The following is a 26,846-nucleotide window of genomic DNA, read 5'->3' on the forward strand; positions in this document are numbered from 1 at the left end:
CAGTCCCACCCAAAGCTACCGAAAGGGCTATTTATAGAAAAAGTCACATGGATTCAAGAGCGTTTGGTTTTCATTGTTTTGTTTTGCCGCTTTGAGTGGGGAGATTGGAAAAGCCCTGTCGATTTGATTTTTTTCTATTATTGTTAATTTGCTTATTAGTTTCCCCAGGTTCAAATCCTGGCTTCAACCTTCACAACCCTGGAGTCTTTGGAAATCACCCGCCCTCCACACGCCTCTCTTCTTAAAGAGCACCCAGCTCCTAGGGGGGATTGTGCAGAGTCAATGCCTGGTGCACAGTAAGGAATCAACAACTGCGAGTTACTGCGTTCTTCCAGCATCATTTTTTAATTGGGAATTTATCATTTTGTTAATGTTTATAAGAACTGTTTTTATAGCAGAGAGAGATTAGCTATGCAACAGATAATCAAATATTTCCATAACACACTTTTTTAACATGTGAACTTATGAGCCATCAAACATCCTTGTGGGAGAGTACAGGCCACGCGGCAGGTTTGTGAGAAGCCCGTCACACCGTGTGCCCCACGGAGCCTTAAGACTTTAAGGGGTTCACTGCTCACTCTCTCCAAGCCTCCCCTCCGATGGCAGACCTCACTCAGTTCTCCAGGCTTCTCCGGAACCTTCCACTCCGCTCAAGCTGTGGCCCCGCCCCTGGCAGAGGTGAGGATTTGCCTGGCCCAGCAGGGTCTCAGTACTCTGCTTTGAAGGGATAATCCTTGTGGTTTTCAGCTCTGAAAAACAGAAAAACAATCAAAACAGAGAATGATTACTGTTTTTAAGAGAAACTTTTAAAACATAGTTATCCATTTTTAAACTCCCTAGTGTAGAGTGAATTAGTCTTATGTTTCACCTCGAAAGTGGCCCTTCTGGGGAGGACAGGATCCTGAGAAGAAGGTTTGGTTCACCTGGGTGCACATAAGAGACACCCCTGCAGCAAACAGCCCTGCCCTGGACATCGCTGCGCCCCCTTGGAAGGAGGAAAAGGAGCCGTATTTACATGGGGAAGGCGGACAAACGCAGATTCCTGTCCAGGCCGAGGAGGTCAGTCATATCCTGTTCTGATAATTCAAAGTCAAACACCTGGAACCAAAAGGAAACAGTCACAGGAGATTCAGGTCAGTGGGCCTTTGGTAGAGGGACCTGTGACCTGTGACAACCTGTGACACCAGGACCTTCCCTGAACATGGGCCTCAGCCCCCAAAGGCACGTGGGCTCTGCCCACCTCAGGCTGCGGGGGGACGGCAGCCTGCAAGTGTAAAGGGACATTCCAGGACAGAATCTTCCCACCCTCCACCCCCCCAGAAAAAAACCCCCCAAGAAACAGAAGACAAAACTATTTCTTCCACACCCACCATCTACGGAGTCTCTTGGGCCCAGGACCATTAACGCTTGCAGTGTCCCTGCGCAGGCTAACTGGTCTGTTCCCGCTAAGGCCATCCCCACTCAGTCCCCGAGGGCCACGCCCTCGCCACAGGAGGAACTGGCCACCGGGGAGAGGGGACCCTGAACCCAGCTGAGGAGCGGGGAGGGGGAGCGGGCAGGGGGGAGGAGCGGCGAGTCCACCTCAGAGGGGACAGAGCACGGGCCAGCCTCTGCCCACGGGGGTCCTGCACCCCGAAGTCTAGTAGAAATCAGAGACTCAGCGCCAACCAAAGTTGTGCCTGGAGGGAGAGCTGGGGCCCGGGGTACTCTGCGTGCAGGGGAGCGAGGGAACATCTCTGGAAGGGTCCAGAGACCTCTCGGCTGGGCAGCCTGGGCAGGGCATTACGGGGCGGCCCTGGGGGCGGGGGGCGGGCTTCCGGCTGCCCGCACCCCTGCAGCCCATCACCTCTGCGCTTCCCTTTCAACCTCGTTCACAGGACCCCAGGCGGCAACAAGGGCCTGTCTCGCTCCTGGGGCCTCATCCTGCCCCCTCCCCAGTGGCGGCGTCGAGGTGTCAGAGTCACAGAGGGCGAGGCTTCCGGCTCTGGTGGGCCCCCCACCCTCGTCCTGCTCGGCCCCAGAGCTGACACGGGACCCCAAACCCTCCAAAGGGACAGGAGGAGACACTTTCCTGGAAATTCTCAAGAATCCGCTTTGGGTTGACAGATTTGGGAATCACTATCACATTCCTCTGGATCTGAAACCGGATCAAAATCTGCAGGGGGAAAAAAAAAATCTAAATCAGCGGGGACTGCTGGAGGCAGAGCTCAGCGTTCTCCCTCCGGTGCCCGCGCTACTGTGCAGGGCAAGCGCCAAAGCCAGGGGACGGCAGGAGCTTCACTCCAAGCTCTTTCACTGCAAAGCCTTTTAGGAACCAAACCGGCGTTTTCAGAGCTGTTCCAGCGGGAGAAGCTCAGAGGACCCGCCTTAAGGAGAACTCACTAAGGCGGTCCAGCCCCCAAACCGGGACATCAGGGCAGGGACCAGCGCCCCGCCTACCTGGGCTGCAGACTTCCCGTGCTTCTGCGCGATAGTCTGGATCACGGGGTCCTCCAGCAGGGGCACCCCCTCACTAGGGAGAAGAGCACAGGGCAGGGGCTATGAGAGCAGCTGTCAGAAAAAACCAAGCCTTTCTCCAAACGGAGACCTGGATGTACTTTGTGTGGTCGTAACACCTGCTCAGCGTCATACGTGTAAGCAACTCAGAGGAGCGGTCAGAGAAGCCGCTGCTAAGGTTTCAGCGGAGACAGTGACAGGCTGCTTTTCAGGTGTGTTTGGTGCTTTTGCTCGAGAAGCGGGCGGCAGCGCCGGCACATACGAGGCAGCGAGTCCGCCAGGCTTTGGCCCCTCTGACCATTTAAAGACCCTCTGACCTCTTTACTCTTATTGGAAGACACCGAATCACTGATGAGCCTTGATACATAATTGTCGGTGACGGTAATTTCAGAAATACCTAGAAGAAGTTGAGATTGTGAAACGCTAGTGCACAGTGTGAAGATGGTGACCACGCTCTGTCCCTGAGCCTCTGTCCAGCAGGGGTCAGGGGTCAGGCCCTCGGCCGCTCGAGACCATCTACCAGGGAAGGTCACGTAAGCAGCTACTATGTTTCAAGCACCGCGCTAGAAACAGCCATCACAGTGGACGAAGGAGCCCTTTCATTTTGCCCTGAGCCCGGGTTCCAGCTGGCCCCCTTCCTGGCATCCCTCCCCCCGCCAAAGGTTCCACTGCCCCAAGCTCGGCTGCAGAGTCCGACCTGGCCTTCTAGGAACGCCCCTGCAACTACCAAGTTCAAATACACATGCCCCATCTCACATAGGAAACACACGGGTAATAACCAAGTAATTTCAGCCTCTCTGGGCCCTTAACACATCCCAGCCACCGAGACTCAGGAGTTAGATGTGGTCCTTGGAGCCTTGACATGTGGGAGAGAGCGAGAAGAAAATAAGGACAAGATAGTGTGACAAGGCTGTGGACCAACGTCAAACATCAGGAGGGCTTCCTGGAGGAGGCGATGCTGAATTGAGCCTTGCATTAGAAGTTGGAGTTAACCAGATTTCAGAAAAAAAGATAACGAGATTTCTAGGTAAAGAGAACACTGTAAACAAAGGCACGGAGATGAGAAGGTACATGTTTTGTCCAGGATCGCAAGGAATTTCAGATGATCCGTGCAAAGTGTTTGCAGGAAGAAATGATGCTAGGAATAGGCAGAGACCAGACCAGCAGGGACTCGCAGGCTGCGTCAAGAATTGAGGGACTTTTGTGAGTTCCCGTCGTGGCGCAGTGGTTAACGAATCCGACTAGGAACCATGAGGTTGTGGGTTCCCTCCCTGGCCTTGCTCAGTGGGTTAACGATCCAATCCGGCGTTGCCATGAGCTGTGGTGTAGGTCGCAGATGCAGCTTGGATCCCGCGTTGCTGTGGCTCAGGCGTAGGCTGGCAGCTACAGCTCTGATTAGACCCCTAGCCTGGGAACCCCCATATGCCGCGGGAGCGGCCCCAGAAAAGGCAAACAGACAAAAAAAAAACAAAGAGAATTGGGGGATGTTTAAGCAAGAAAGGGACACTATTGTACGGGGATGGCTCCTCGCTGAGACCGTGTGGACAGTGGTGGGAGCTGGGCAGGTCTGGTCTAGCTCTTGCTTCTACCGCCTGAGACTCCTTACTTCGCTAGGGCAGACGGAGCAGAGATCAGAGACAGATCCCGAGCTCTGCGGCAGAGAATCAGGGGGTCTTGCCGATGGATCGGCCCAGAGGGATCAGAAAGGGTGAATTCCAGGTTTTTGGTCTGAGGGGCCGAGTGGGTGGTGGCCCCGTGGCTGCCGTGGAGCAGAGGACACGGTGCAGGTTCTGGGAGATGACACGGGGCACTGGGATTCTGTGGGATGGAGGCGTCTGGGAGGCAGCCCGTTCAAGGCCCAGGAGTGCATCTGTACGGGTCAAGAGTCAGCAAGCTGGTCGCTCCCAGCTGGGGCGTCCCTCGACGTGGGCCCCTCCTGAGTCCACGTGCCCAGGGCGCTGATGGTCCCTCCTCTGGGGCCTGGGGTCACTTCACACCCTGCCCACGCCCTCTGCAAACCCTCTGCTAACTATCCCAGTTACACGGGAGGGTGCAGCTATTTCCGGCTGGGCCTCGATCTCGACCCCTGGCCCATTCCTACCTGGAGCCACCAAGGGGCCGGTAAGCAGTCACGGACACGTTTCTGGATTGGCAGAAACTGATCAGCTTCTTCTGCGTAAGGTATGGGTGGCATTCGATCTACAAAGGGGAAGACCAAGGTCACTGACCAACAGTCCATCTGAAGGGAGGCCCTGCCTTCCTGCCTTGCCTCTGCCATTGATGGGCTGGGGGGCCCCCCTGGAGTGTCTGCGCCTGTGAAGTAGAGGTGCTGCACTGTGGTCCCCGAGAGGCCAGCCCGCTGTGAACACCTGCATCAGGACCACTCGAGCATCAGCTGCTCCGGGGGGCCCTTCTTCATCACTTTGGGTAGGAACCACAGCCCTCCCACCCCCTGTGACACGTGGGTATCACTGGTGACATCTTACATATCTTGTACTTTCTGCTCCTGTCTATCTGCTGCAGCTAGGATGTAAGCGCCAGAGGCAGGGATTCAGGTCTGATTTTGTTTTGTTCACAGATGTCTCCTCAGCATCTAGAACAAGCTGGACATTCAGAAGGGGCTCAATAAATATCTTTTGAGGAAATGAGGGAAGCTGGGATTCACAGGGGACAGACACCTGTCCCTTGGCCCAGTGGACATTCTGAGAAGCTGGAGAGCAGACCCCTGCCCCCTCCGCACTGGGTCTTGTACGACCCAGGCCAGGAGTGGACCTGATAGATGCTCCCTTCCAGAGCATCAGAGACCACCAGGAACCCCCTCGAAAGGGAAGCCTCCGGCTCCCTGAAAACCTGGGGGGGGGGGCGTCCCGGGGCGGGGGGTCCACAACCCTGTGTAGGAGACAGACCCTCCAGCTTCCAGAGCTGGACAGTGTTCTGTTTCTTGCTCCGGCTGCTGGTGTGTGAGCGCGCTTGCTGGTGGGAACGCGCAGGGCCTTGCCTTTCAAGACCCACGTGCTTCTCTGTGTCTGTTGCCCCTGATGAAAGGGCTTATTCAGAGAAAAGAGTAGGACCTGATGGTCTATTCTGTATTCCTTCGAGGACAGAATGGACACCGTGCTGTGTTCCCACGGGGGCGCCGCAGAGAGGACAGGTGACCCGCGGCCACACGAGGCTGTGAAGGAGTCTAATGGGCGCCATGCGGAGGGACAGGAGCCGGACACAACTGAGCATGCGGGGTACCGCGTGGCTCCCAGAAAGCTCTGAAGCGAGTTGATGCTGCGGCCATCAGAAGAGCCGCTGCCCTTTGTGGGGGTGGGGGGAGAACAGGAGAGGGCTTCTGGGGGGCTGGTCATGTTTGTTTCCTGACCCGGATGCTGGTCAGAGCTGAGCTCAGCTTATGGGGATGTTTCAAGCTCTCTTGTCACGGGTGCGCTTTTTTGTATGCACCTAACACTTTAAGCAAAGGTTTAACACAAAGTGCTGCAAAGCAATGCTCTTTCTGTGGGCGAAGCCAGCCAGCGCCGAGGGCACAATATCCCCTCCCACACACATCGTGTCTCTTGCACGTCTCAGCGGCACCCGTGAATCTGGGCTGAGGGCCCGTCATTTTCCCCGCCTTCCAGGTGGCCATCTGCACGGCCAGAGAGTGGAGGGGTCCCTGTGCTTTTCCAGGAAACCCACCCGCCTTCCAGCCGCATCCCTAAGGGGGGATCAGGGCCTCTGGGGCCCTGGCCACGTCTAACGCCCCTGGAGGTTTGCCTGCTGCTGCACGTGGGAAGCCAAGCCCACCCGGGGCCCTTCCCCGTCTCACCAGCCCCGCCTTTACAGGAGGTCCCCTGCCTCCTCGCCTTCTCCGGCTGACCCCTCCGCCAGCCACGACTCTGACAGCCACTGGGGGAAATGCCTACTTCATGCTCCACGCTTCCTCCCGGGGCCTCGTGGAAGAAACGGCTTTTCCGCCTCCACTGTCACAGCCTCTAAGCCGGTCCCCTGCTCACCTGGTTGGTCACTGGCTTGACCCTCAGGTTGGGTTTATTCAGGAGTCTCTCCAGCTGCTCGTGGTTGAAGTTGGACACCCCGATGGCTCTCACCAGGCCTTCGATGACCAGGTCCTCCATGGCCTAAAGGGAAGACAGACCCTCGGGGCGTCTGGGCCCGTCAGCCCCGCTGATCGTCCGCACGGCATGTGAAACCCTGGCCGCTGTGTGACAATATTTCCCTGACGCTTCATCAGCGCCGCTGCACTCGGGCCTGCTCCCAGCGCATCACTACATAGCTGGGGTCTTGGGCACACTGGGTGACCCCACCCAGCCGCAGTCTCCTCACCTGCAAACTGGGGACAACCGTGTCCACACCACAGGGTTGTCTTAGGGTTATGCCAACAAGTGCACACAAGTGCCTGGCTAAGGGCTGGCATCCGCAAACCCAGCGCAGTGCAGACACTGTTATTCCCGCTACTGCGAATTCTTCTGGTCTGCCTGGCATCTGCGGGGGTGTCCGCCGCCACCTTCACCTGCCCCCTCCCCTGGCTTCTGCCTGGATTGCAGTCTTTTCAGCACCACGCTGTGTCCACAGCTCCTAGTCCACTGCCATTTAATACTTCCAGGAGCTCCAGGGCTGTTCACTGACCAGCCAGCCGGACAGGCCCTCAGCCTCAGAAAGAGCGAGGCCTGGTGCCAGGAGCGGTCAGCGATGAGTCCTGAGCGGCCACAGGCTGGTGACCAGAGGCTGTGTGCACCTGTGATCCCTGAAGTCCCCGGGACCCTCACTCAGCCACACAAACAGCCTTGAGGAGGGCAGGGCAGTGCACGGGATGGGCCCCACATTGGCCCTGAAGCCCAGACACCTCAGGGAAGCTCTGACTCACCCTTTAAGTGAAAGGGAGGAGAAGAGGGCCTGGCCCAACCCCTCCTGTCTCTTCCCCACAATCTCACACGAGGGGTTCCTGAACCCCATCTTCCTGAACTCAGCAAGTCCCAGCATGAACCTGCCACGTGCTCGCCTCCAACCCCCCACATGCCCCCCATGGGTGTGCAGGATCTCACCCACCTGCTCATGCTCACCAGGCTAGAAGCTGTAGAAGCTGTGTCACCAGGACCCACCCCCTGGCCCCACGCTCCTTTCAGACTGTCCTGCCCTGCCCTGCACCTCCCCACTCCCTCTGACTCCCAGGCTCCCCGTCTGCCTTGGCCTGGTCACTCTTCCTCTGGACTCTGGCTCAAGGCGGGAACCCTTCCCCCAGCCTCACCCCAAATGTCCCCAGCTGCCAGAGCTGCTGTTCTGAGCCGCTCACAGAGTGAAAGGGACCCACGCCACAGCAGCAGTGGCTGTCACCAGCGGGTGGAGAAGCGGGCCTTCAAATTGTCCTCCTTATACTTTTTGTAAGGTCTATACTTTTTATACTTTTTTTGTTGTTGTTGTCTCTTTTTTTTAGGGCCACACCCGTGGCATATGGAGGTTCCCAGGTCAGGGGTAAAATCTGAGCCACAGCCGCTGGCCTACACCACAGCCACAGCCACGCCAGACCTGAGCCGCATCTGCGACCTACACCACAGCTCACGGGAACGCCAGATCCCCAACCCACCGAGCAAGGCCAGGGATCAAACCCGCAACCTCATCATTCCTAAGTCGGATTTGTTTCTGCTGTGCCACAATGGGAACTCCCAACTTTTCATATTTTCTATAATGTCCGTCCCCAGGCCGCAGGCAGCCCCAGGCCGCGTGGCTTCCCATCCAGAGACCGTCGGCAGGATGGAGGGGCGGGGAGAGGCCCAGCTCACCTCCCACGTGTCCAGGAAATCCGTGTTGCTGGCGACGATCATGCCACTGCGGTCCACAGGCAAGTCCACCTCCCCCGGCTGTGAGAACCAGAAGAAAAGGAGCTCACCGTGACCAGTGGAGGGCAGCGGAGGGAGGCCAGGGAGGGACACTGGGCCAGGGGTCAGGAAGCCTGGATGTGACTCCCATGGCGGCTGCCCTTCTCCAGCCTCCACCTCTGCAAGACCGAGGGCTGGGGTCTCTTAAGAGGCATGGTGGGCAAAGCCCCCCCCAGCCTTGAGCTTCACTGCCCCCACCCCCCACGGGGTAGGAATGGAAGACCCTGAATCCCGGCCCATTGTCAGGACACCGTTTGGCAATTTCGGGCGCAGAATGGGGAAAGGGGGCCTGTCTTCCCTCCTGCGCCACCTGAGAGCTCAGCCCCCCAGGTCCAGCGTTAGCATCTCCCCTTCTTTGCTAAGAATCCCCGTCGTGGGGAGACATAAGGAAGAGAGAATCAGTACAGGGCTGCCCGCGCAGAGCGAGGCCTTGGAAATGGTGAAACCTAAAGCCGGCACTCAGAGCCGTTGCAGCTGCTGATCTGGCCGCTGCCTCAAGCCACAGGGTGGCTGTGCTGGAGGTAAGTGGCCCCCACGTGCCCCGGCTCTTCCACCGCCCAGTGCGACGTGACCAGGGAGCAGGGGCTGCCCACGGGTGTCTCCCGGCTCCTGTGCGGTACCTTGAAGCCCATGGGCCAGTGTATGAGGTACAGGTCCAGGTACTGCAGCTTCAAGGCCTTCAGGCTCCTGGTGCAGGCCGACTTCACCAGGGACTTCTTATGGCAGGTGCACCAGAGCTACAGGGAGGGGACGGAAGCGGTGACACACATGCCCACAGCCTGGCTCATGTTAACACACCTCGCCTGATCCCACAAACCAGGGTCTGGAGGGCACATGACATCCAAGACCCGATGGCAATAAAGACAACAGGGCAGGGGCGCTACCTCAGACGGTTCCAGGACACCCCCGGGAGGGAACGGCAAGGCGGGGCCCCTTCTGCCTGATGCCCGCTGGAGGACCTGGACGACACTGGGAAGTACTTTACAGGAGGGCTGTCTGGTTCTTTGGGACCCAAAGCAAAACCAAACCCCCAAAATGCCCACAGGCAGAAAAGATTTGAGGAAAAAAAGTCAGAAGAATTTCTATCTTGTGTTTCCCACTTAAAGAGAATTCATATTAAAGGTTCTCTACCATCACTTGGGCTCATAAACATGCAGGTTAAACTGAGTACGTTTAGATATTTCCATCCATACCCTCTGCTAGGTAGAAAATTTGTAATTTCTTTTTGTCAGCATTGTTTCCCTCGGAAGCTAATCTGAAGGCTCCATCACAGCAAGAGAAAAAAAACCAAAAAACAAAAATAAGTAAAAGAAAGAGGATTGAAAGATACAAAAACAAACCACAGTGTATTAAAAAGAGAGAGAGGAAAACTGGAACTAAATGCATCACACTGTCAGCAACAGTACTCTCTCGATGGTATTTACATGATTTATTTTTTTTAAGTTATATTTCCGTGACTTCCAAATTTCGAGGATAGAGATGACACTTCCACGGCTGGCTCTGATCCACTCAGAGCCACCTGTCACCAACTTAGGGGCGAGCCTGCGAAAGACCCGTTACCGACACCCACATAATGATCAGGAGATCAGTCAAGTTCACCCCGAGGCCTCTTCCTGAGCAGCCCTCCAAGCTAGCTTTAGACAGCACGGATGAAGCACCGAGAGTAACTCAGAGTGACCCAGAAGAGCAAATCCACTACTGAAGCAACCGTACATCCTGCCAATTATGGAAACGGAGGCCGGGAAATCACTCAGGACACGTCAGATCCCCAGTCTCATCTTTTTGTCTTTTTACGGCCCCACCCACAGCACATGGAAAGTCTTCAGCTAGGGGTCTAGCCGGAGTTGCAGCTGCTGGCCTACACCACAGCCATAGCCACACCGGATCCAAGTCACATCTTCGACCTGTGCCTTCGATCACGCCCCTGGGTGATCCTTAACCCACTGATAGAGGCCAGGGATTGAACCCGTATCCTCACAGAAGCTATGCTGGGTTCTTAAGCCGCTGAGCCACAGTGGGAACTCCTGAAATATTTGTAAAAGCTCTGCATGTATTCTTGAAGCAGTACTCACGGACATCCCCATTCAAGCAGGGATGGAGTCACCCTCTGCTGGGAGGAGACGGAAAGCCCCCCACGTGCCGTGCCCACCCCCTCTCGGCCCAGCCCAGGGGGGCTCTGCGCCCTACCCTCTCGCAGGGGGTCCTACCTTGCTGACAATGAACAGGTCCTCCCGTCTCACCACGCCCTCGTCGATCTTGGCCTGGATCCCCACTCCGACCTCGTTCTCATTGTGGTACAAGTAGGCGCAGTCGAAGTGTCGATAGCCCGTGTCGATGGCCACTTTCACCGCCTCCGTCACCTCCCCCGGAGCGGCCTACAGAATGAATGAAGCAGAAGTAATCGGCCAACACTCGGGAGAGCCTGGCCCAGGCCTGCCCCTTTCACGCTAGAACAATGCAGCATCAGCAGTAGCTGCAAAAGGACGCTACTGCCTCGGTACATGAGTCCATCGTAAAATTAGGGAGTGTCGTTCGGAAAGAATTCACAGATTATCTACGATCAAATTCCTTTACTTATGTGGGGAAATGCTACATTTTCAGTCATTTTAGTGCCTGTAAATAACTGAGCTAGATGCTGTGCTTCCAGGCTGGACAAAGGAATAAATGGATTTAGGAGGAACAATGACCATGAATGAGATGCAAGGAGGTAATAGACGCACCCCCACCCCACAAAGCCCGTCAGCCCAGAGGTAAAGCTAGACAGGTGCGCTCAAAGGTAATCCATCCCACGGAGCATCTGCCAGAACCCAAAGGAACAGAGTGTGGACGTGTGGGAAAGAAGGCTCCCTGAAACAGGGTTGCTCAAGCAGGCGAGGGGCCTGGAACTCAGGGAAGAGGCACAGGATGGGGCGCGGGATCACTGCACCCAGCGTTCCCAGAGGGCTTCGCAGCTCACAAGGCGCTTTCTCACGTGAACGTCACATGACCCCACAAGACGCACCAGTACAAGGATCTTCACGTAACAAGAACATGGTCAGAGTGGCTGAGCGCTAATGAACCCAGTGTCCATCTCGAGTTAGAAGGACCACGGAGAAATTACAAGGGAAGAGAAAATGAAAATAAGAATGAGTATCAACAATGGGTAGGGAAAATCGACAAGGCCAGAGGTTAGTTCTTTGAAACCCCTTAATAAAGGAGACAAACTTTTTTTTTTTGGGGGGTGCACACCCAAGGCATATGGAAGTTCCCCAGGCCAGGGAGGGAATCCTAGCTGCATTTGCGCCCTACAACACTGCAGCTGCAGAAACACCAGATCCTTAACCCAGTGCACCAGGCTGGGGATCAAACCTGCAACACCACAGAGACAACGCTGGATTTAACCTGATGCCAACCCACAGCAGGAATTCCCAAGGAGACAAACTTTTGACAAGACTGAGAAGACTGATTGTTTTAAATGACGTGAAAGAACATCCAATGCTTTCACTGACATGTGGAATCTGAAGAAAGGACAGACGGACGGAACTTCTTTGCAAAACAGATGCTGACTCACAGACATTGAAAAACTTATGGTCTCTGGAGGAGACAGTTTGGGGGGTGGGGGGATGTGCCTGGACTGTGGGATGGAAATCCTGTGAAATCAGATTGTTATGATCATTATACAACTACAGATGTGATCAATTCATTTGAGTAATAAAAAAAATGGAAGAAGGAAAAAATAAATAAGTAAATAAATGACATGAAAGAAAAGCAGTACATGTAGATTAAAAAAAAGAGAGAGAGATTTAACATCTAAGAACCTGGGAGTTCCCGTTGTGGCTCAGTGGGTTAAGGACCCGATGTTGTCTCTGTGAGGATGCTGGTTTGATCCCTGGTCTTGTTCAGTGGGTTAAGAATTTGGTGCTGTCACAAGCAGCTATGGCGTAGCCCAGCTGCAGCTCTGATCTGACCCCTAGGCTGGGAACTTCCATACGTCTCAGGTGCGGCTGTAAAAAGAAAGAAATAAAATAAAATATAAGAAACTATTATCAATGACTAGAAGCTGATAATTTGGAATGAAATGGAAAAATTCCTAGAAAAACTTAAGAAGTAAAGTTCTATAATTGAACTGAACTGTCCTGTAATTATTTTTAAAATGAAGCAATTAAATACAACACACACATAGCTGCAAAAAAATTACAGGTTAGAATTCACCCCACTTTATAACAAAATCCTTCCAACAAAAGAAAAAGAGGAAATAATTCCAATTCATTCTGCCAAACCGCGATGAATTAAACCACATTCCTGACCTCTACGAGTTGATAAGTGAATAGAAGAAATAATTTGAATAATATTTTAACGAGCAAGGGTTGATCATTCTAATTCCTACCCATCCAATAACTTCCTATGTGACTTCTTAAATGAGTATCTTTTTATCAAAACCTAAGGGGTTTTCTGCATTTTTTTTAAAGCAAATAGGAAAGCCTTTTTAGTTAGTGCTGTGTCTAAAGTCCTGACAGCAATTAGAAAGTCCAAAGTAGAGAAAAAGGTCCAAAGTGCCTCCGCTATCAGGTTTTCACACCCAGAAGAAGGCAAAGTTTCAAAGTTTCTTTTCAAAATTAAGTTGGCGATGACAGCGTTTCCTTGTCTTTTTGAGACAGACATTTCTCCATCTCCCGGTTGTCTGCTGCTCTGATCTGTCAGGTAACTGCCAATCTTCCTGCCCAAATTCAAGCTGGACAACCTTTTCTTCTGGACTTTCCCAGACATTATTTCTGAATAATTATGATTGGGACTCAATATGAAATACCATAAGGACAACCCTCATTTTCAGAAAATCTGCTGCCTAAATATTCCATCTTTCAAACACAGCAAGAGCCCTCCCCCCCCGGGGGGGGGGGCAGGTGCGGGCGACCAGCTGGTCCTGTGGAGGCTGCGGCAGGCGTCTCCTCCGAGGGGTCCAGGCGGGTGCCCCCACCCCAGGTGGCCCCGCAGGTGCCCCCCGCCCACGTCAGCGCGCGCCAAGGAAAGGCGCCGCCCCTCCCGGACGGCGAGGCTGCCTCACCTGCCAGGTGCCCAGGCCCAGGACAGGTATCTTCTCCATTGTTCAGATCAGGTCTGGGGCTGCCGCGCGACTCCAGAGGGACGCCACCTAAGGGGACAGCCAGTTTAGGGGGCGGCACCGTGGCGGACACAGGTGGCCTGATTGGCTGACTGGCGGAGGTAGCTGGTTAGTGGGCGGGGCACTCAGGCAGTGGCCACGCCCACGAGCGCAGAGGCCGCTGGTTGGGCGTCCGGGAGTGGTTGTGCGCACGCGCCGGCACCGGCGCGGGGCATCGGGACCTCGGCAGGAGCCGACCCACCGCCCGTCTTCTAGCAACTCTCCAGCGGCTCTCTGCTTCCGGACTTGAAGATGCCGGCTGCTGAGCAGGGATCCGGAGGTCCCAGGGTCGTCTGGGCCAGGGCAGTCCCAGGGCAGCGGGAAGAGGACAGGATCTGGGGCCTTGTGTCCACCAATGAGTGCCTTGGAGGAGGGTAAGCCCCCGACAGTCCTGCTCCCATGGCGACACTCCTACTCCACCCTCCCAAGAGATAGGAGGGAAGGCCTGCTTCCTCCTCCACAAATTGATGTGTTGGGTCGGACCCCGAGAGTCTCACAGGCTCGTAGAAGAGTTTTTGGCCTTGGTTCTCCATTGGTGACTTGCCAAAATAAATACATGCAGGATGCGAGGTCCCCTGACACCCCCACCCCTAGAGCCCACAGGGACCTCACTGACTTGATGACCCTGCAAGGATGTGTTTTAATTTCTGTTTCCTGCCCGGCGCCGCAGTGCTGGCGCTGACCAGCAGAGGGCGGTTGTGCCCATTGTCGTCAACGGAGTAACTGGCTCTGGAAAGGACACCCAGGGTCATTCTGGGTGTCCCCCTGCCTCCTCTTATTATTAGCCTCCATCTCCACAGAATGAGCTGCTCGGAGGGTGGAAGGGGCCCCGAGATCCTTTTATTATTCATTCATCAATTGTGCTCTCAGCACTCACCCCGAGTTGGGGTCTTGTGAAGTCTGTGGGTGGGGCTGAAAGGCCCCACGTGGTCCCTGCCCCGCCCAGGAACTCAGAGACCCTACAGGGAGGTGGACCAAAGCAGAAAAGCAAATCCGTGCGCAAGAGGAGAGCACGTGCTCTAGGGAAATAAATTGGGAGCGGGAAAGAGGGCCAGGAGCTCCTGGTGACCAGAACGACCAGAGGCGCCAGCCCTGGGCACATCTGCCAGCGGCGTGGGGCCCAGAGGTGCAGAGGAGAATTTGGCCCGGGAAGGAGGTAGGACAAGAGCCGGCCTGGGTGACTAGAGCCCGCGCGCGTGGGGAGGAGGGAGGGGAGAGGGCAGGGTCAGATCCTCAGCCTGAAAGGAAGTACTAGCAAGTCTGTTGCCCTGTGACAGCATCATGCTAACTCAGTGGCTTTCAAGAACAAGCATTACAAGAATAAGCATCTCAGTTTCTGTGACCAGCCTCCAGGCTCTGCTCAGCTGGGAGCCTCTGCCCCTCGGTCTCCAGGGCACTGGGCCCTGCTCCCAAAGCCACCCCCCCCCCTCCCGGTTGCCCACATGTTATTTGCAGGGTTCAGGTTGCCTGGAGGTCAGTTGCTGAGCCCTCTCTTGGTTCTTTGCAATGGTGGGCAGGGGGTACTCAGGACAGAGCAAGCAAGACAGGGTCACTGACTTTCTGTATGTCCTCTGAGGTGAGAGCCCATTACCTTTATCCTCTTCTGTTGGTTAGAAGCCAGTGTCTAAGTTGAACCCACCCTCTGGGGGAGGGATTACACGTGCCTGCGAACCCGGACACAGAGGGCCGCTTAGGGGAGCAAGATAAGGCCCTTGGGGGCCTGATTCTAAATGTGGGGGGTCCTTGGAGAGTTTCATGCGAGAGAAGGCGAGGAGCGAATTTCATTTCAGCCTCCCCAAGGGACAAACTAGGACACGAGGCCAAGAGGGGAGGTGTCTCTCAGGAGATCACGGCAGAACCGACGCCTGTTTTGAGCTGAATGCCAGCTACATTCCCATCCCTCCCTGGTTTGTAGCCTTCCACCTCTGAGTCTGTACATTGGTCACATGTGGCGTCACCCCTGGGGTCTCGTGGTCTTGACTGTTACAGGCCTAATGACGCCCGGAAGCAGAGGCTGGTGAGGTCCTCACTGTGCAGACCCCGCGTGTTGGGGGTGGGCAGCAGGCTGTGGGGCTTCAGGCTGGGGCCTTGCCCTCGAGTGGCCCGGGTCTCAATGGCCAGGAGTCGGGCTCCTCCCTCCCTCTGCCTCCACCAATCGGCTCCTCCCTGGCCGGTTGCACAACTGCTTTTCATATATTTGGGGGAAAATTCTTTATATATTGCTCTGACTTCACATAATGGCCATGAGTATTTTTTCACTTTCCTGCTGTTAACATACATTATTTCACTCGACCCCCCCCCCGCCCCCGGCCCTGGTCCACCCCTGCATGAAGACAGGTCACCCCTAAGCTGGATGCTACCTCTGTGTACCTGCTGAAATGTCACTGACACTCGGAAGGTCCTGGGCCTGCTGGAGAGAAGGGGGGCGCTTTCCCCCTCTGTGGCACAGCCGTGTGTCTTTGGAATTCCCGTCACCTCTCTGTTCCTGGGTTTGCTCCTGTGGAAACGGGGGTGCTACAAGGTCCAAACTCAGAGGCATCCTGCCAGGGCTGAGTGGTGCGAGGCACCAGGAGCACCGAGCCTGTGTCCAGCTCTGGAGAGGACGTGGCCGTTCTTAGATGCCCTGTGCTTCAAGCCTCACTTGCCCTGTGACCTCGGGTGAGGCTCTTACGCTTGTAAAGGCGCTTTCACGCTCTGTCTGGGGACAGTGTTCCTGTCCCGGGTGTGGCCAGAGTGGGGATCCCTGGGGATGAGGGCTCCAGGTTGACGCAGACATCTGAGAAGCTGCATGGCAGCAAGAGTACAGAGCACCTGCCGTGCACAGGCGCTTGCCAGGCACTTAGCTGAGCTCAGTGGACAGAGGAGACAAAACCCTTGCCCCCCCCAAGAGGGGCTTCCATTCAGGTCTGGAGTCCGCCAGTCCCCCTGGACGCCATGGCAGGTAGTGGACACATGTGAGGCTCTCCTGACCTCCCCTGGGGTGGGGGTCCCTCTGCCCTTGTTGTCAGGAGGACAGGCCCTGGGAACAACTGAAGAAGTGAGCAGGCAATGACAGAGGGCCCCCTCTCCACGGTGGTGACATTTGGGGCCTGAGGGAGGTGCTGGACAGAACCCTGGCTCCCTAAGGTCCTGCGGTTCCTGCTAGAGCACTGAGGCGGGGGAGGGGGGAGCTTCTCCTGCAGGAGGAAAGGAGTTGGGGGGCTGTGGTCCCAGGCCCCAGGGAGCAGAGGGGAGGCTGGGGGCTCAGAGCCACCTGAGAATCCATCCCCTTTGCAGCCCCGCCCTGCCTGCCCCCTCCCCAATCTGAGGGCCCACCCAGGACGGAGGGCTGCACCTCCGCCTCGGAGCCCAGCTGCCCGTGGAGAGCTGCTGTGTGCCGTGAGCAGAGCAGGCGCAGCCTTCCCTGCCCACCTGGCACTGAGGGTCCAGGGTGGGAGGGGTGGGCAGAGGGGTGGCCAGGCCTCCCTGGGAGGAGGTCAGGTGGTCAGAGCCTCCTGCGGTGGACCTTCTCTGTGGCCTCCGCCTGGCCGCCGAGTGGGGTGGGGGGATGGCCTCTGGGTGGCAGGGGGAAGCCGGAGCCCAGCCCCCACAGGGGCCAGTGGAAGGAAAAGCCAGGCTCCGACTCTGCTGCCCACCCTCCACCCCCAGCACCGTCTCCTCCTTCCCGGGCCCCGGGCTGGACCAGTGAGTGGCCCATGGGCTTGTCACCCTTCAAGCAGCTGATGGCTTAGGAGCAGCGCAGGCTGCGTGGCCCAGACCTGGAGCCCCAGGCCCACCTCCTCCTCCTTGCGTGGGAGGACCAGGAGCCCAGGGAGGCAGAGCCGAGCCTGGGGCGAGGAAGCACTTGCGACCGGGTGGAGAAGGAGGGTCCCTACTAGGCCACTCGGGGAGGAGCCCGCAGGGGCTGCTGTAGGGGAGGAGCAAAGACTGGCCTCGAACACCCATCGCCCGGCAGACTGCCTCTCCTGGGCCCTTGGGCGCAAGAGCTGACTCAGTTGCTGACTGCAGACCCCGGTCGCCCAGAGCTAGAGCCAAGGGCCCAGCCCATTCCTGGGCAGCTTCTGAGCTGGGGCTGCTTCCACAGCTACCCCCGGAGGGTTGGGCCCCTGCATCCTCGGCTGAATCCTCTGCTGCATTTCTGCCCTCCCGACCCAAGGAGCTGAGGCCACACCCAGCGCCTCCCCAGCACCAGAGCTATATTTAATGTTAACATTTTGTGCATTAAAATTCAGATTCAATAAAATATAACCTTGTAATGACTAAATTGTGCGGTTCAGAGGCATTAAGAGCCCCATATGCTGTGCACCCGGCACCCTGTCCACTTGCAGCCTCTCTTCCTCTCCCCAAAAGGAAGGCTGGTCCCCAAGGCAGCCGCTCCCTCCCCCTCCCAGCCCCGAGCCCTCGGCAGCGGCTCATGTGTCTTTTTCTGTGGCTTTACCTCGACTGGATTATTTCTATAAATGACACGATGTAATATGTGGCTTTTTGCGTCTGTTTCACATATTTTAAGTGGGGACTGATTAATTGTGCCTTTTTGCCTGTATTTAAAATAGCACTTTATGATTTAAAAAGGAAATCCCAGTGGAGGCGGAAGCCTCTACAGCAGACGTGTTCAGAATCCCGGGGTGGAAACCGCTGTTGTAGGTGTCGGAGGAGGCCAGGAGCCATAAGGCAAAGGGTGGCTCTGGTGTCCAACAAGGAAAACGCCACCAATGGAAAGACCACGCGCGGGGGCGGGGAGGGGGGGAAGGGAGGGGGCGACCGGGCAGATAGCCTTGCTTGGGACGGTGCCACCTGCTGCCGGGGCACAGGCTCTGAAGTCAGACAGACGCAGTGACCAGGGAAGCCTCAGTTTGCGCCTCCGTGAAGTGGGGCAGCAGCGGCCTCCTCTGGTGACGTGAAGACGGGTTCAGTGAGACTGCGCCGGGGGTGCCTGCACCTGCCAGGACCTCAGCCGCTCCCCGCTCCATGATGAGGACCCTACACAGGGCCGCCAGGAGAGGGCGCCCTCCCTCGGGAGGCACATTCTAGGCCAAGGGCGCCCTGTGAACCAGTGCAGCTGTCCCTCGGGTGCGACCAGAGGTGCCCGAGGACGAAACCCCGGAAGAAAGCAGTGTGTGGGACGCTGCGCGGGACCTGTGCCTACTCCACTGCCCCCTGCCCTGTTGGCTGGTGCTTAATAAAAGTCTCAGTCTAGTAGTGTCTCTCCTCCAACTTGCTGCTTCACGACCGTCCTATTCTTGGCCCTTGTATTTCTGCACACATTTTGACATGAGCGCGGCAGCTCCCAGCCTCAGCCCCGAGCGGTGAGCGGTGAACACTGGCAGCTTCCGCACCGGAGCTCCCTCCCCGCCCGGGGGGACAAATTTTTTTTTTTTTTCAAAAGTTCTGTTTCTGTTTCATATACTTGATGATTTATTAGACTTTATATTTTAAATTTTACATAGAGGAAATGTACCTTTTAGTCATCTTAGGTTGTTTCCCAGGAATGCTCCTCTGCTCCATTCATCTCGCTCTAATCCCTATGACTTCCTCCCTTCTCTAACTCTGGGCTCCCTTGCCGCCTCTTTTTCTGGCTCACCAAGTCCTCTCCCAGGCAGCCCTGGCACCGGCAGGCAGCCCTGGCACCGGCGGGCACAGAGAGCCCGGGTGGTGGGAAGGCAAGCACAAGCCAGAGGAGACCCAGCTGCCTGGGCATTTTCTGCCCCACCTGGAGCCCAGGCTACTCTCGGATTCCACTTCACCTGAAACACTCTTGCTGTTGAGAATATATGTCATGTCACACGTGAGAAATGAGTGGTCTATGGCTTGACTTTCCGCTCACAGCCTGGGGCGCCCTGTGCTCTCTGGTCCAAGCTCCAACTCAGTTTTGCTGAGTTGCGCTGCCATGGTCACGCAGCCCTGCCCATTACCACTGCTGTCCTCGGAGAACTTCCCTCCTGTCTTCTGGGGCGGGTCCCTGCCACCTGTGCCACAGGCACCCCAGAGCACCACTCCTGCACGGCTCTGACCACTGCACGGCCAGCCCTTCATGCAGCCACAAGGCGCCCATCGAAGAGCCAGGGCCAGAGGCAGCTCCAAGTCCACAGACCATAGGACCCCGAGTCCCGGGAACGTTACATGCAGCCTGGCTCCGAAGTGGAGACCAACATGAGCTTTGCCCTTGAGTCCTCTGATGGCCAAGGACAGATGCCAAGCCCGACTCTGCAGCACCCCTGCAGCCCCTCCCAGGGCTCCCCAATCCTTAGCCACAAAAGGAACCAAGAAGCCCCTAAAGCTGCACCCTATTACAGGGCACCCTGAAGAGTGCAGGGCTGCTGCTGACCTTGCCACGCACCCTCCCACTCTTCTGGGGGTCGAGCTCCTCAGTCTCCCCAGTCCACAGCCTCAGCTCAGCTTCCAGCAGCACCTCCTTCCCAGCACTGCTGCCTGCGATGGCTGCACAGCCCCAAGCCCCCAGTCTCAGGGGCTGCAGGCACAGCTCCAGCAGGCAGGAGGCCTGGTGGACAAGAGCTAATGGACAAAAGCACCCTGGTAATCCGGGCGGTGGGGTGTCCCCTAGGTCCCCTCACTCAGACATCTCTGGGCGCAGACCCCTCCTGAGCAGGCACCACAGCCCTCGGAGCACACGGAGGGCACAGGCAGTGTCCTCCTTCCCTTGGGTGGATGACACACCACTTAAGCTCTCCCCACGCCAATGCTGCGGCTGAGAAGACTACCCAGATTGCACCTTCCCGCTCCCAACCTGCAGTGGCCCCGATCCTAGCTGGGCATCAGAGCCCTGTGATCTGGCCCAGAGGACCTCCGCCGTGGGTACCCCTCTCCCTCACTCAGCCCCCCAGAGCTCTCCTCACCCAGGGACCCTGCCAAGCCCTTGCCTCCTCCTCATGTGCCCCCATCCACAGGGACTCACCTCCAGGGTTGGGCTCAGGGGCCGCCTCTTGGGCTCCTGTGCACAGCATGGCCTTTGAGGTGACTTCTCAGTTTGACTGGGCTTGGTCACTGAGACCTGAGTGACCCCGAGCACTAGAGCCAAGTGGCTCATCTATAAAAGAGGGGGAATGCCCTGAGTGCCTGGGAGGGGCTCCCTAAGACCAGGAATCACCCCCACAGCCTTGAGTCCTCACTGTGGGGCCACCTCCTGGGGCCCCTCCAGCCCCTTACACCAGCCAGGACGCGGCTGGACCTCCAGCGTGTCCCAGGGTCCTGCCAGGGAAGCGGGGGGGCGCTGTGGAGGAGGGAGTGGGAGCTGCCAACTCGTGTCTTCTGCCACCTCCAGGTCCTCTACTCAGCCCTGCACTGAGCTGGCCCTGGGAGGGGTCTGGGGACCAGGACAGCAGGATGTGTGTGTGTGTGGGGGGGTGTTTTCCGTGACTTTCATGTCCCAGGGCTCCGGCCAGCCTGACTGAAGTGAGGTGGCCCGTGGGTCTCAGAGCCTGGACCGCTGGGGACATGCAGTAACGACAGAGTGGGAGCCGTTGGCACACTGAGCATGCGTGCAGTGAAGGGGGGGGTCCTGGGCCTGCACCATCTGTGGGCCCGAGTGTCAGCCCTTGGGTGGACTTGGATGTGAGGCCGGCTGCCTTGCACTGAGTCAGCACGTGGGAAAGAGGCTCCTGCTTCACCCACCCTTGCGTCAGGAGCCCAACCCATGTCCACACTGAGTGGGGCTGACATGTCCTGTGTTAAGGCCAGGAGAGTCAGGGATCAGCCCAGGGCCCAAGAGGTGAGCAGAGTCCAAAGGAGAAGGCAGGTTTCGGTACCCACAGGCCACAGCTCAACCCTCCTGGGGGCTCTGCTTTGAGAATGAGAACCCCTGATATCCTGGCTGGCCCGCTGCCCACCCCTCCCATGCAGGGCCCTTTGTCCGGGCATCCCCAGCCCACCCCACCCCCGCACAGGTGTGGGGACTCTGCCTCACGTTCTGCCCATCCATCTATACACTCAGTACACAGAGCACATCTTTGGAGTATATGAGCAGCTTAGCAGTGTTAACCTGTGGAATGGAGCAATGAGGTAGATGACATAATTAAAACATTTTGGATGTTGTTGAGATTATTTTTACAATACACATAACTTTTTTAAAAATAGTTCATACATTAAAGCAAAGAGAGAAAAGCATTTTAAATATTTCTTTCAGGAGTTCCCATCGTGGCTCAGTGGAAATGAATCTGACTAGCATCCATGAGGACACAGGTTTGATCCCTGGCCTCACTCAGTGGGTTAAGGATCCCACGTTCCCATGAGCTGTGGTGTAGGTTGCAGACGTGGCTTGGATCTGGCATTGCTGTGACTGTGGTGTAGGCCAATGCCACCCCTAGCTTGGGAACCTCTATATGCTGTGAGTATGGCCCTAAAAAGATTAAAAAAAAAAAAATCAAAAGGCCAAAAATGTAGGGCTGAATCTTGTTTTAGTAGATATCATTTTAGAATTACATTATTGCAGATTACTTATAATTTTTATTTACAAATTATAAATCAAGTAGGTTACTATTTAGAATGTGCTTTACCTGAAATTGGGAAATATTTGGTGACTCTGTAGAGACAGTTTTATTTATTTAGGAAATACACTTGAGGAAGAAAGTTACCTATTAGTTGAGAATATTCCTTCTAATACAGAGCTTCAATTTTGGTGACTGCACATAGACTTCATAGTTGGGGTATCCTGCCCTCTGGTGGTCATCTCCTAAAATGCAGACAAAGCTGTATTAAGGCCAACTCTCTGAAACTATTAAAATAACCCAGGTATGGGAATTACACTGGCAATTTGGAGATTTGAGAAACCTGAGAGTCGTTCTCAGTTGGCTTTTTCATTTTTGTAACACAATCATGTCTCGATTACACGTTCCCTTGACATTACTGACATAAAATTGAATTCCAGAATCTCTTGACTATTTGATTTAGTGAATTATCCAAAGCTATGGTAATTTTCTGTAAAATTTTTACATATATAGAATAATCTTAGATCTTTTAACTACTGAATAAGGGGTACTTTGCAAATTATCAGTCTAAAGTATACTTACCCTGTTTCCAACTGTTAGGTAAGTCCTTTATATACTATATTTTTTACTCCTTATAACTACCCAATACAACTTGTGAAGTATACAGTGTATTATTCCGATTTCATGGGGAAATAAAGTGGTATTAGGGGGCTGATAAAACTTAGGAGGTAGTACTCCCCAGGCCAGAAAAGCTGAGTTTTGTGCCATAATGTCCCTTCTTCTCTTAAAAACCCATAACGTTAATTAATTTTTAATTCACTTTATTTAATCAGAATATGTGGTAATGTTTTAACATACTAGTGTGTTTAAAGCAACACCTGTGTATCATATTTTTTCATTTGCTAATGCATGCCAGCCTCAAAGACCTAGGTTCTTCTGTAAAGTTTAAGAACGAGGCCCTATGATTTCAGAGCAGGTCTACAAAGAGGTTTTTCTTTTCTTTTTAACTTTATGGCTGCACCGGTGGCATATGGAAGTTCCTGGGCCAGGGACGGACTCTGAAGCACAGCTGTGGGCAACACAGGATCCTTTGACACACTGTGCCAGGCGGAGATCAAACCCCGATCTCCACAGTGACCCGAGCCACTGCGGTTGGATTCTTAACCCACGGCGCCACAGCAGGAACTCTGTTTTTTTTCATTTTTTTAACTAAAGAATTTAGAAGGAAAACTAGCACTCCCTGTCCCTTTTCAAGGTGGACAGCAAACAGATGCTTGGGGGCTAAGAAAAAGTACAACCTGAGGAAGGGTCACAAGGTACAGAATTAAGAGCATGATTTCAGGTAAGAATAATTAGCTTCAAACAGATTTTTCGTTGCTATAGAACTCCAGGCTAAACTTTTTCAGGGTCCTTTGCCTAAAACAGCTTCACTTAAAAAAATCCCTTGGGCATTCTTCATAGCAGGCAGGTCTAGGTCAGATCATTTCTGATTCAGCTGTCAGGCATCTACAGACAGGTCAGTAATGCCTATTTCTCCCCTGAATTTCTATATCTGCTTTATGCTGCTCCTGTGTATAACTCCACACATAGAAACAAGGGGACAACCCTCAATAACAAAGGATAGACAAATAGCCTATAAGAGATAAATACATAAAATCCATATATAATGGAGAAGGTTAGCTGCTTATAAAATAACCAGAATGTCTGGAAATGTGACTCATCATAGGATTTGGAGGCAAAACACAGACTCAGCTCATACGTGGGGCCAGCAGTACTGTGGCCTATGCAAAGAGTGTATTAAAATATTCATGTAACTCTTTAGATGTTAATGTAATAATAACAGCTATGACAAATATTTAAAACCTATTTGTTACAAGTATTAATTCAAGCAATTCTCACCCCAACCCACAGGAGATGGGTATTCTTGTTAACCACACACTCATGATGAATAAACTAAGACACAGATTAAGCTCACTAACTCCCACGATTTCAGTCTAGTAAGTGATGGAGCAGCAGTCATTCCCGGGCTGTAGGGTCAGCACGCAGAACCACCCGACCACACTGCCTCATTAAGATGGTCGACTCAGAGTTCGCGCTGTGGTGCACCAGCAGCTGCGGCTCAAATTCATTCCAACCCTGGCTCAGGAACTTCCATCTGCAACGGATGAGGCCGAAAAAGAAAAAGGAAAATATATATAATTGTTGTCACTGCTGGGCACAGGTTCTGATCCCTGGCTAGGGAACTTCCGGACGCCCCAGGCAAGGCCAAAAAAAGAATCCAAAGCTGGTAGAACTGAAAAGGGAAAGAAATGCACAGTCACGGAGATTTCAATATGCTGCTCAGTAACTGCACAGAACGAGTGCACGGATAATCAGTTAAGAACAGAAAAACCCTGGACCCAAACAAAGCAGGCTGCCCATTCTTTTCAGGAGCACTTGCATTCACCAAGAGCCCGTCTTCCAGGCCATAAAGTGAGTTTGGGTATCTTTTAAAGGACTGAAATCCCACAACATGTGCACGCCTCCTGGCCACGAAGCCTCTCCTCTCCCGGGCAGGAGGGCCGAATTCGGCAGGTGACAGGCAGCAAGCGTTTGCAAGTTTACCAACCTGCACCAAACAGGTCGGTAACCTCAGAGGGCGTGAGAGACCGTGGACGAGGAACGAACCGGCCTCGACTCCTGGCAGTGACCGCGCGGAGGAGGAGGGCTCATCCGTGGAGACTCGCCCCCAGGTCTCGGGCGTGGGTACATGGACGGAGGGCGGTTCGACTCCCCCACAATGAAAGTCCGGCCCCCTCCACGCTGCCCTTCCCGCCGCAAGAACCACGGCTCCCTCTCGGCGTCCTCCTCGAGTCCCACCCCTTCATCTGCCCGCTGCGCACGGGGGTCGGCCGACCCCTAACGGCCCGCAGGCGCGCCGCCGGGTCCCCAGGGCGGAAGTGGATTTCACGGGAGCCGTAAAGCGCAGCCTCTTCCGGTGGACGACAGCCGCGCACGACAGCCGCCCGGACCGTCCCTGCCGGCCGTCTGCCGTGAGCGTCTCCGCCGGTGTCGGTACTTCGTTTTTCTCCCCGAGCGTCGCCTTTTTCACCTTGGATCATGTTCAAGAAGTTCGATGAGAAAGAGAATGTGTCCAACTGCATCCAGTTGAAAACTTCCGTCATTAAGGGTATTAAGAACCAGCTGATAGAGCAGTTCCCAGGTATCGAGCCGTGGCTGAATCAAATCATGCCCAAGAAGGATCCGGTGAAAATAGTGCGGTGCCACGAGCACATAGAGATCCTCACGGTGAACGGAGAGTTACTGTTTTTCAGACAAAGAGAAGGGCCCTTTTATCCGACGCTGAGGCTGCTCCACAAATACCCCTTCATCCTGCCCCGCCAGCAGGTCGATAAGGGAGCCATCAAGTTCGTGCTCAGCGGGGCCAACATCATGTGTCCAGGCTTGACCTCTCCCGGGGCCAAGCTCTACCCCGCCGCCGCGGATACGGTGGTGGCGATCATGGCCGAAGGAAAGCAGCACGCCCTGTGTGTCGGAGTCATGAAGATGTCCGCGGAAGAAATCGAGAAGGTCAACAAGGGAATCGGGATTGAGAACATCCACTATTTAAATGACGGGCTGTGGCACATGAAGACGTACAAGTGAGCCTCGGGAGAAGTGCGCCTGCGCTCCACGTGGACCTCGTGCGGGCGCTGTGTTTGTGTCTGTGCGGTGGCGCGAAGACAGCACCTCGGGTTAGCAGTTCCACAGACGCTAAAGAAGAGGGCGGGAGTAAAGCTTTGGAACGAATCCTTGTGTCTGTGTCTGTGTCACGGTGTGTGTGTGTGTGTGCCTGTGTGAGTGTGTATGCCTCTGGGTTTCTGTGTGTGTGTTTACGGAGGGGTGACCAGTTGAGATGGACTGTCTTGTCTAAACAGCTATCCTTTCAAGCAGGTAAAGTATCGTAGAAAAACATTTCAACGTCAGGAGCGTGCACTTAGTTAAACAGACCTGAGTTGTGAGTGAAACGTTGAGAAGAAAATGAGTGGAGAGAGCCCCAAACGACTCTCTACGACCGTTTAAGGGATGAGTGCTAGAAACCAAACCAGTAAAGAGTGTACAGCAGGCATGACCGGTTGTCCACCCAACAAACACAGCCTGCTCCCGACTTGCCTGCAGAATTCTGTCCGCCCCTTTGCTTCATGACTGGAAAGTGCTGCTTGGTCCAGGCCTCTCAATGTGGTCTCTTTCTGATTCCTTTACAGCGGGGCAGGGGCCTAAGGCCAAGCAGGATCTTCTCTATTTAGGAACCCATGGAAAATGAGAAACCCATGGTTTTGAGTCATTTTTAGATGGATGTGTGACTTGTGTTACCAGGGGCTGCTAATAGAAAGATGCTTGGGGAGCAAGTCTCCCTACTTTATTATTATTATTATTATTATTATTATTATTGTCTTTTTAGGGCTGCTCCCTCAGCATATGGAGGTTCCCAGGCTAGGGGGTCTAATCAGAGCTGTAGCCACCAGCCTACACCACAGCTCACAACAACTCAGGATCCAAGCTGCGTCTGTGACCTACGTCACAGCTCATGGCAATGCAGGATTCTTGACCCCCTGAGCGAGGCCAGGGATCAGACCCAAAACCTCATTACAACAACAACAAAAGACAAAAGACAGGGAAAAAAAAAAAAAAAAAAAGGAGTTCCCGTCGTGGCTCAGTGGTTAACGAATCCGACTAGGAACCATGAGGTTGCGGGTTCGGTCCCTGCCCTTGCTCAGTGGGTTAACGATCCGGCGTTGCCGTGAGCTGTGGTGCAGGTTGCAGACGCGGCTCGGATCCCGCGTTGCTGTGGCTCTGGCGTAGGCCGGTGGCTACAGCTCCGATTCAACCCCTAGCCTGGGAACCTCCATATGCCGC

General features: G+C 54.8%; 2 protein-coding genes across 8 annotated transcripts; one reads left to right on the top strand and one right to left on the bottom strand.

The window, feature by feature from the left end:
• Positions 319-24,706, bottom strand: AKR1E2 (aldo-keto reductase family 1 member E2). Of its 7 annotated transcripts, none has more exons than XM_021064075.1 (13): positions 24,618-24,706; positions 22,098-22,195; positions 20,423-20,554; positions 13,414-13,500; positions 10,580-10,747; positions 8,993-9,109; positions 8,277-8,354; positions 6,495-6,617; positions 4,598-4,695; positions 2,440-2,512; positions 2,072-2,155; positions 1,016-1,098; positions 323-749 (listed from the first exon to the last, which is right to left on the bottom strand). In XM_021064075.1, exons 4-13 carry the CDS (start codon positions 13,450-13,452, stop codon positions 707-709), a joined length of 906 nt encoding a protein of 301 aa, XP_020919734.1. In that variant the 5' UTR covers positions 13,453-13,500; positions 20,423-20,554; positions 22,098-22,195; positions 24,618-24,706; the 3' UTR covers positions 323-706. The 7 variants fall into 7 exon arrangements, 5 of the variants coding, with proteins under 5 accessions (NP_001038033.2, XP_020919734.1, XP_013835805.1 ...); XM_013980351.2 differs by having other exon boundaries at positions 24,559-24,696; XM_021064076.1 differs by lacking the exon at positions 24,618-24,706 and adding an exon at positions 23,936-24,120.
• On the top strand, positions 24,926-25,739 carry LOC100738684 (malignant T-cell-amplified sequence 1). Its single transcript, XM_003482845.3, has one exon. It carries the CDS (start codon positions 25,050-25,052, stop codon positions 25,593-25,595), a length of 546 nt encoding a protein of 181 aa, XP_003482893.1. The 5' UTR covers positions 24,926-25,049; the 3' UTR covers positions 25,596-25,739.

Source organism: Sus scrofa, chromosome 10, assembly GCF_000003025.6.
Source record: "Sus scrofa isolate TJ Tabasco breed Duroc chromosome 10, Sscrofa11.1, whole genome shotgun sequence".
Classification (NCBI taxonomy): domain Eukaryota; kingdom Metazoa; phylum Chordata; class Mammalia; order Artiodactyla; family Suidae; genus Sus; species Sus scrofa.

Bases quoted from the DNA above. Each gene is read 5' to 3' on its own strand.
- AKR1E2 (NM_001044568.2), bottom strand. From the start codon at position 13,452: ATGGAGAAGATACCTGTCCTGGGCCTGGGCACCTGGCAG. The intron at 9,110-10,579 runs GTAGGACCCCCT...CCCTCCCTGTAG, and splicing joins ACCTGTTCATTGTCAGCAAG to CTCTGGTGCACCTGCCATAA. The intron at 2,156-2,439 runs GTAGGCGGGGCG...TTCCCCCTGCAG, and splicing joins ACGGGAAGTCTGCAGCCCAG to ATTTTGATCCGGTTTCAGAT.
- LOC100738684 (XM_003482845.3), top strand. From the start codon at position 25,050: ATGTTCAAGAAGTTCGATGAGAAAGAGAATGTGTCCAACTGCATCCAG.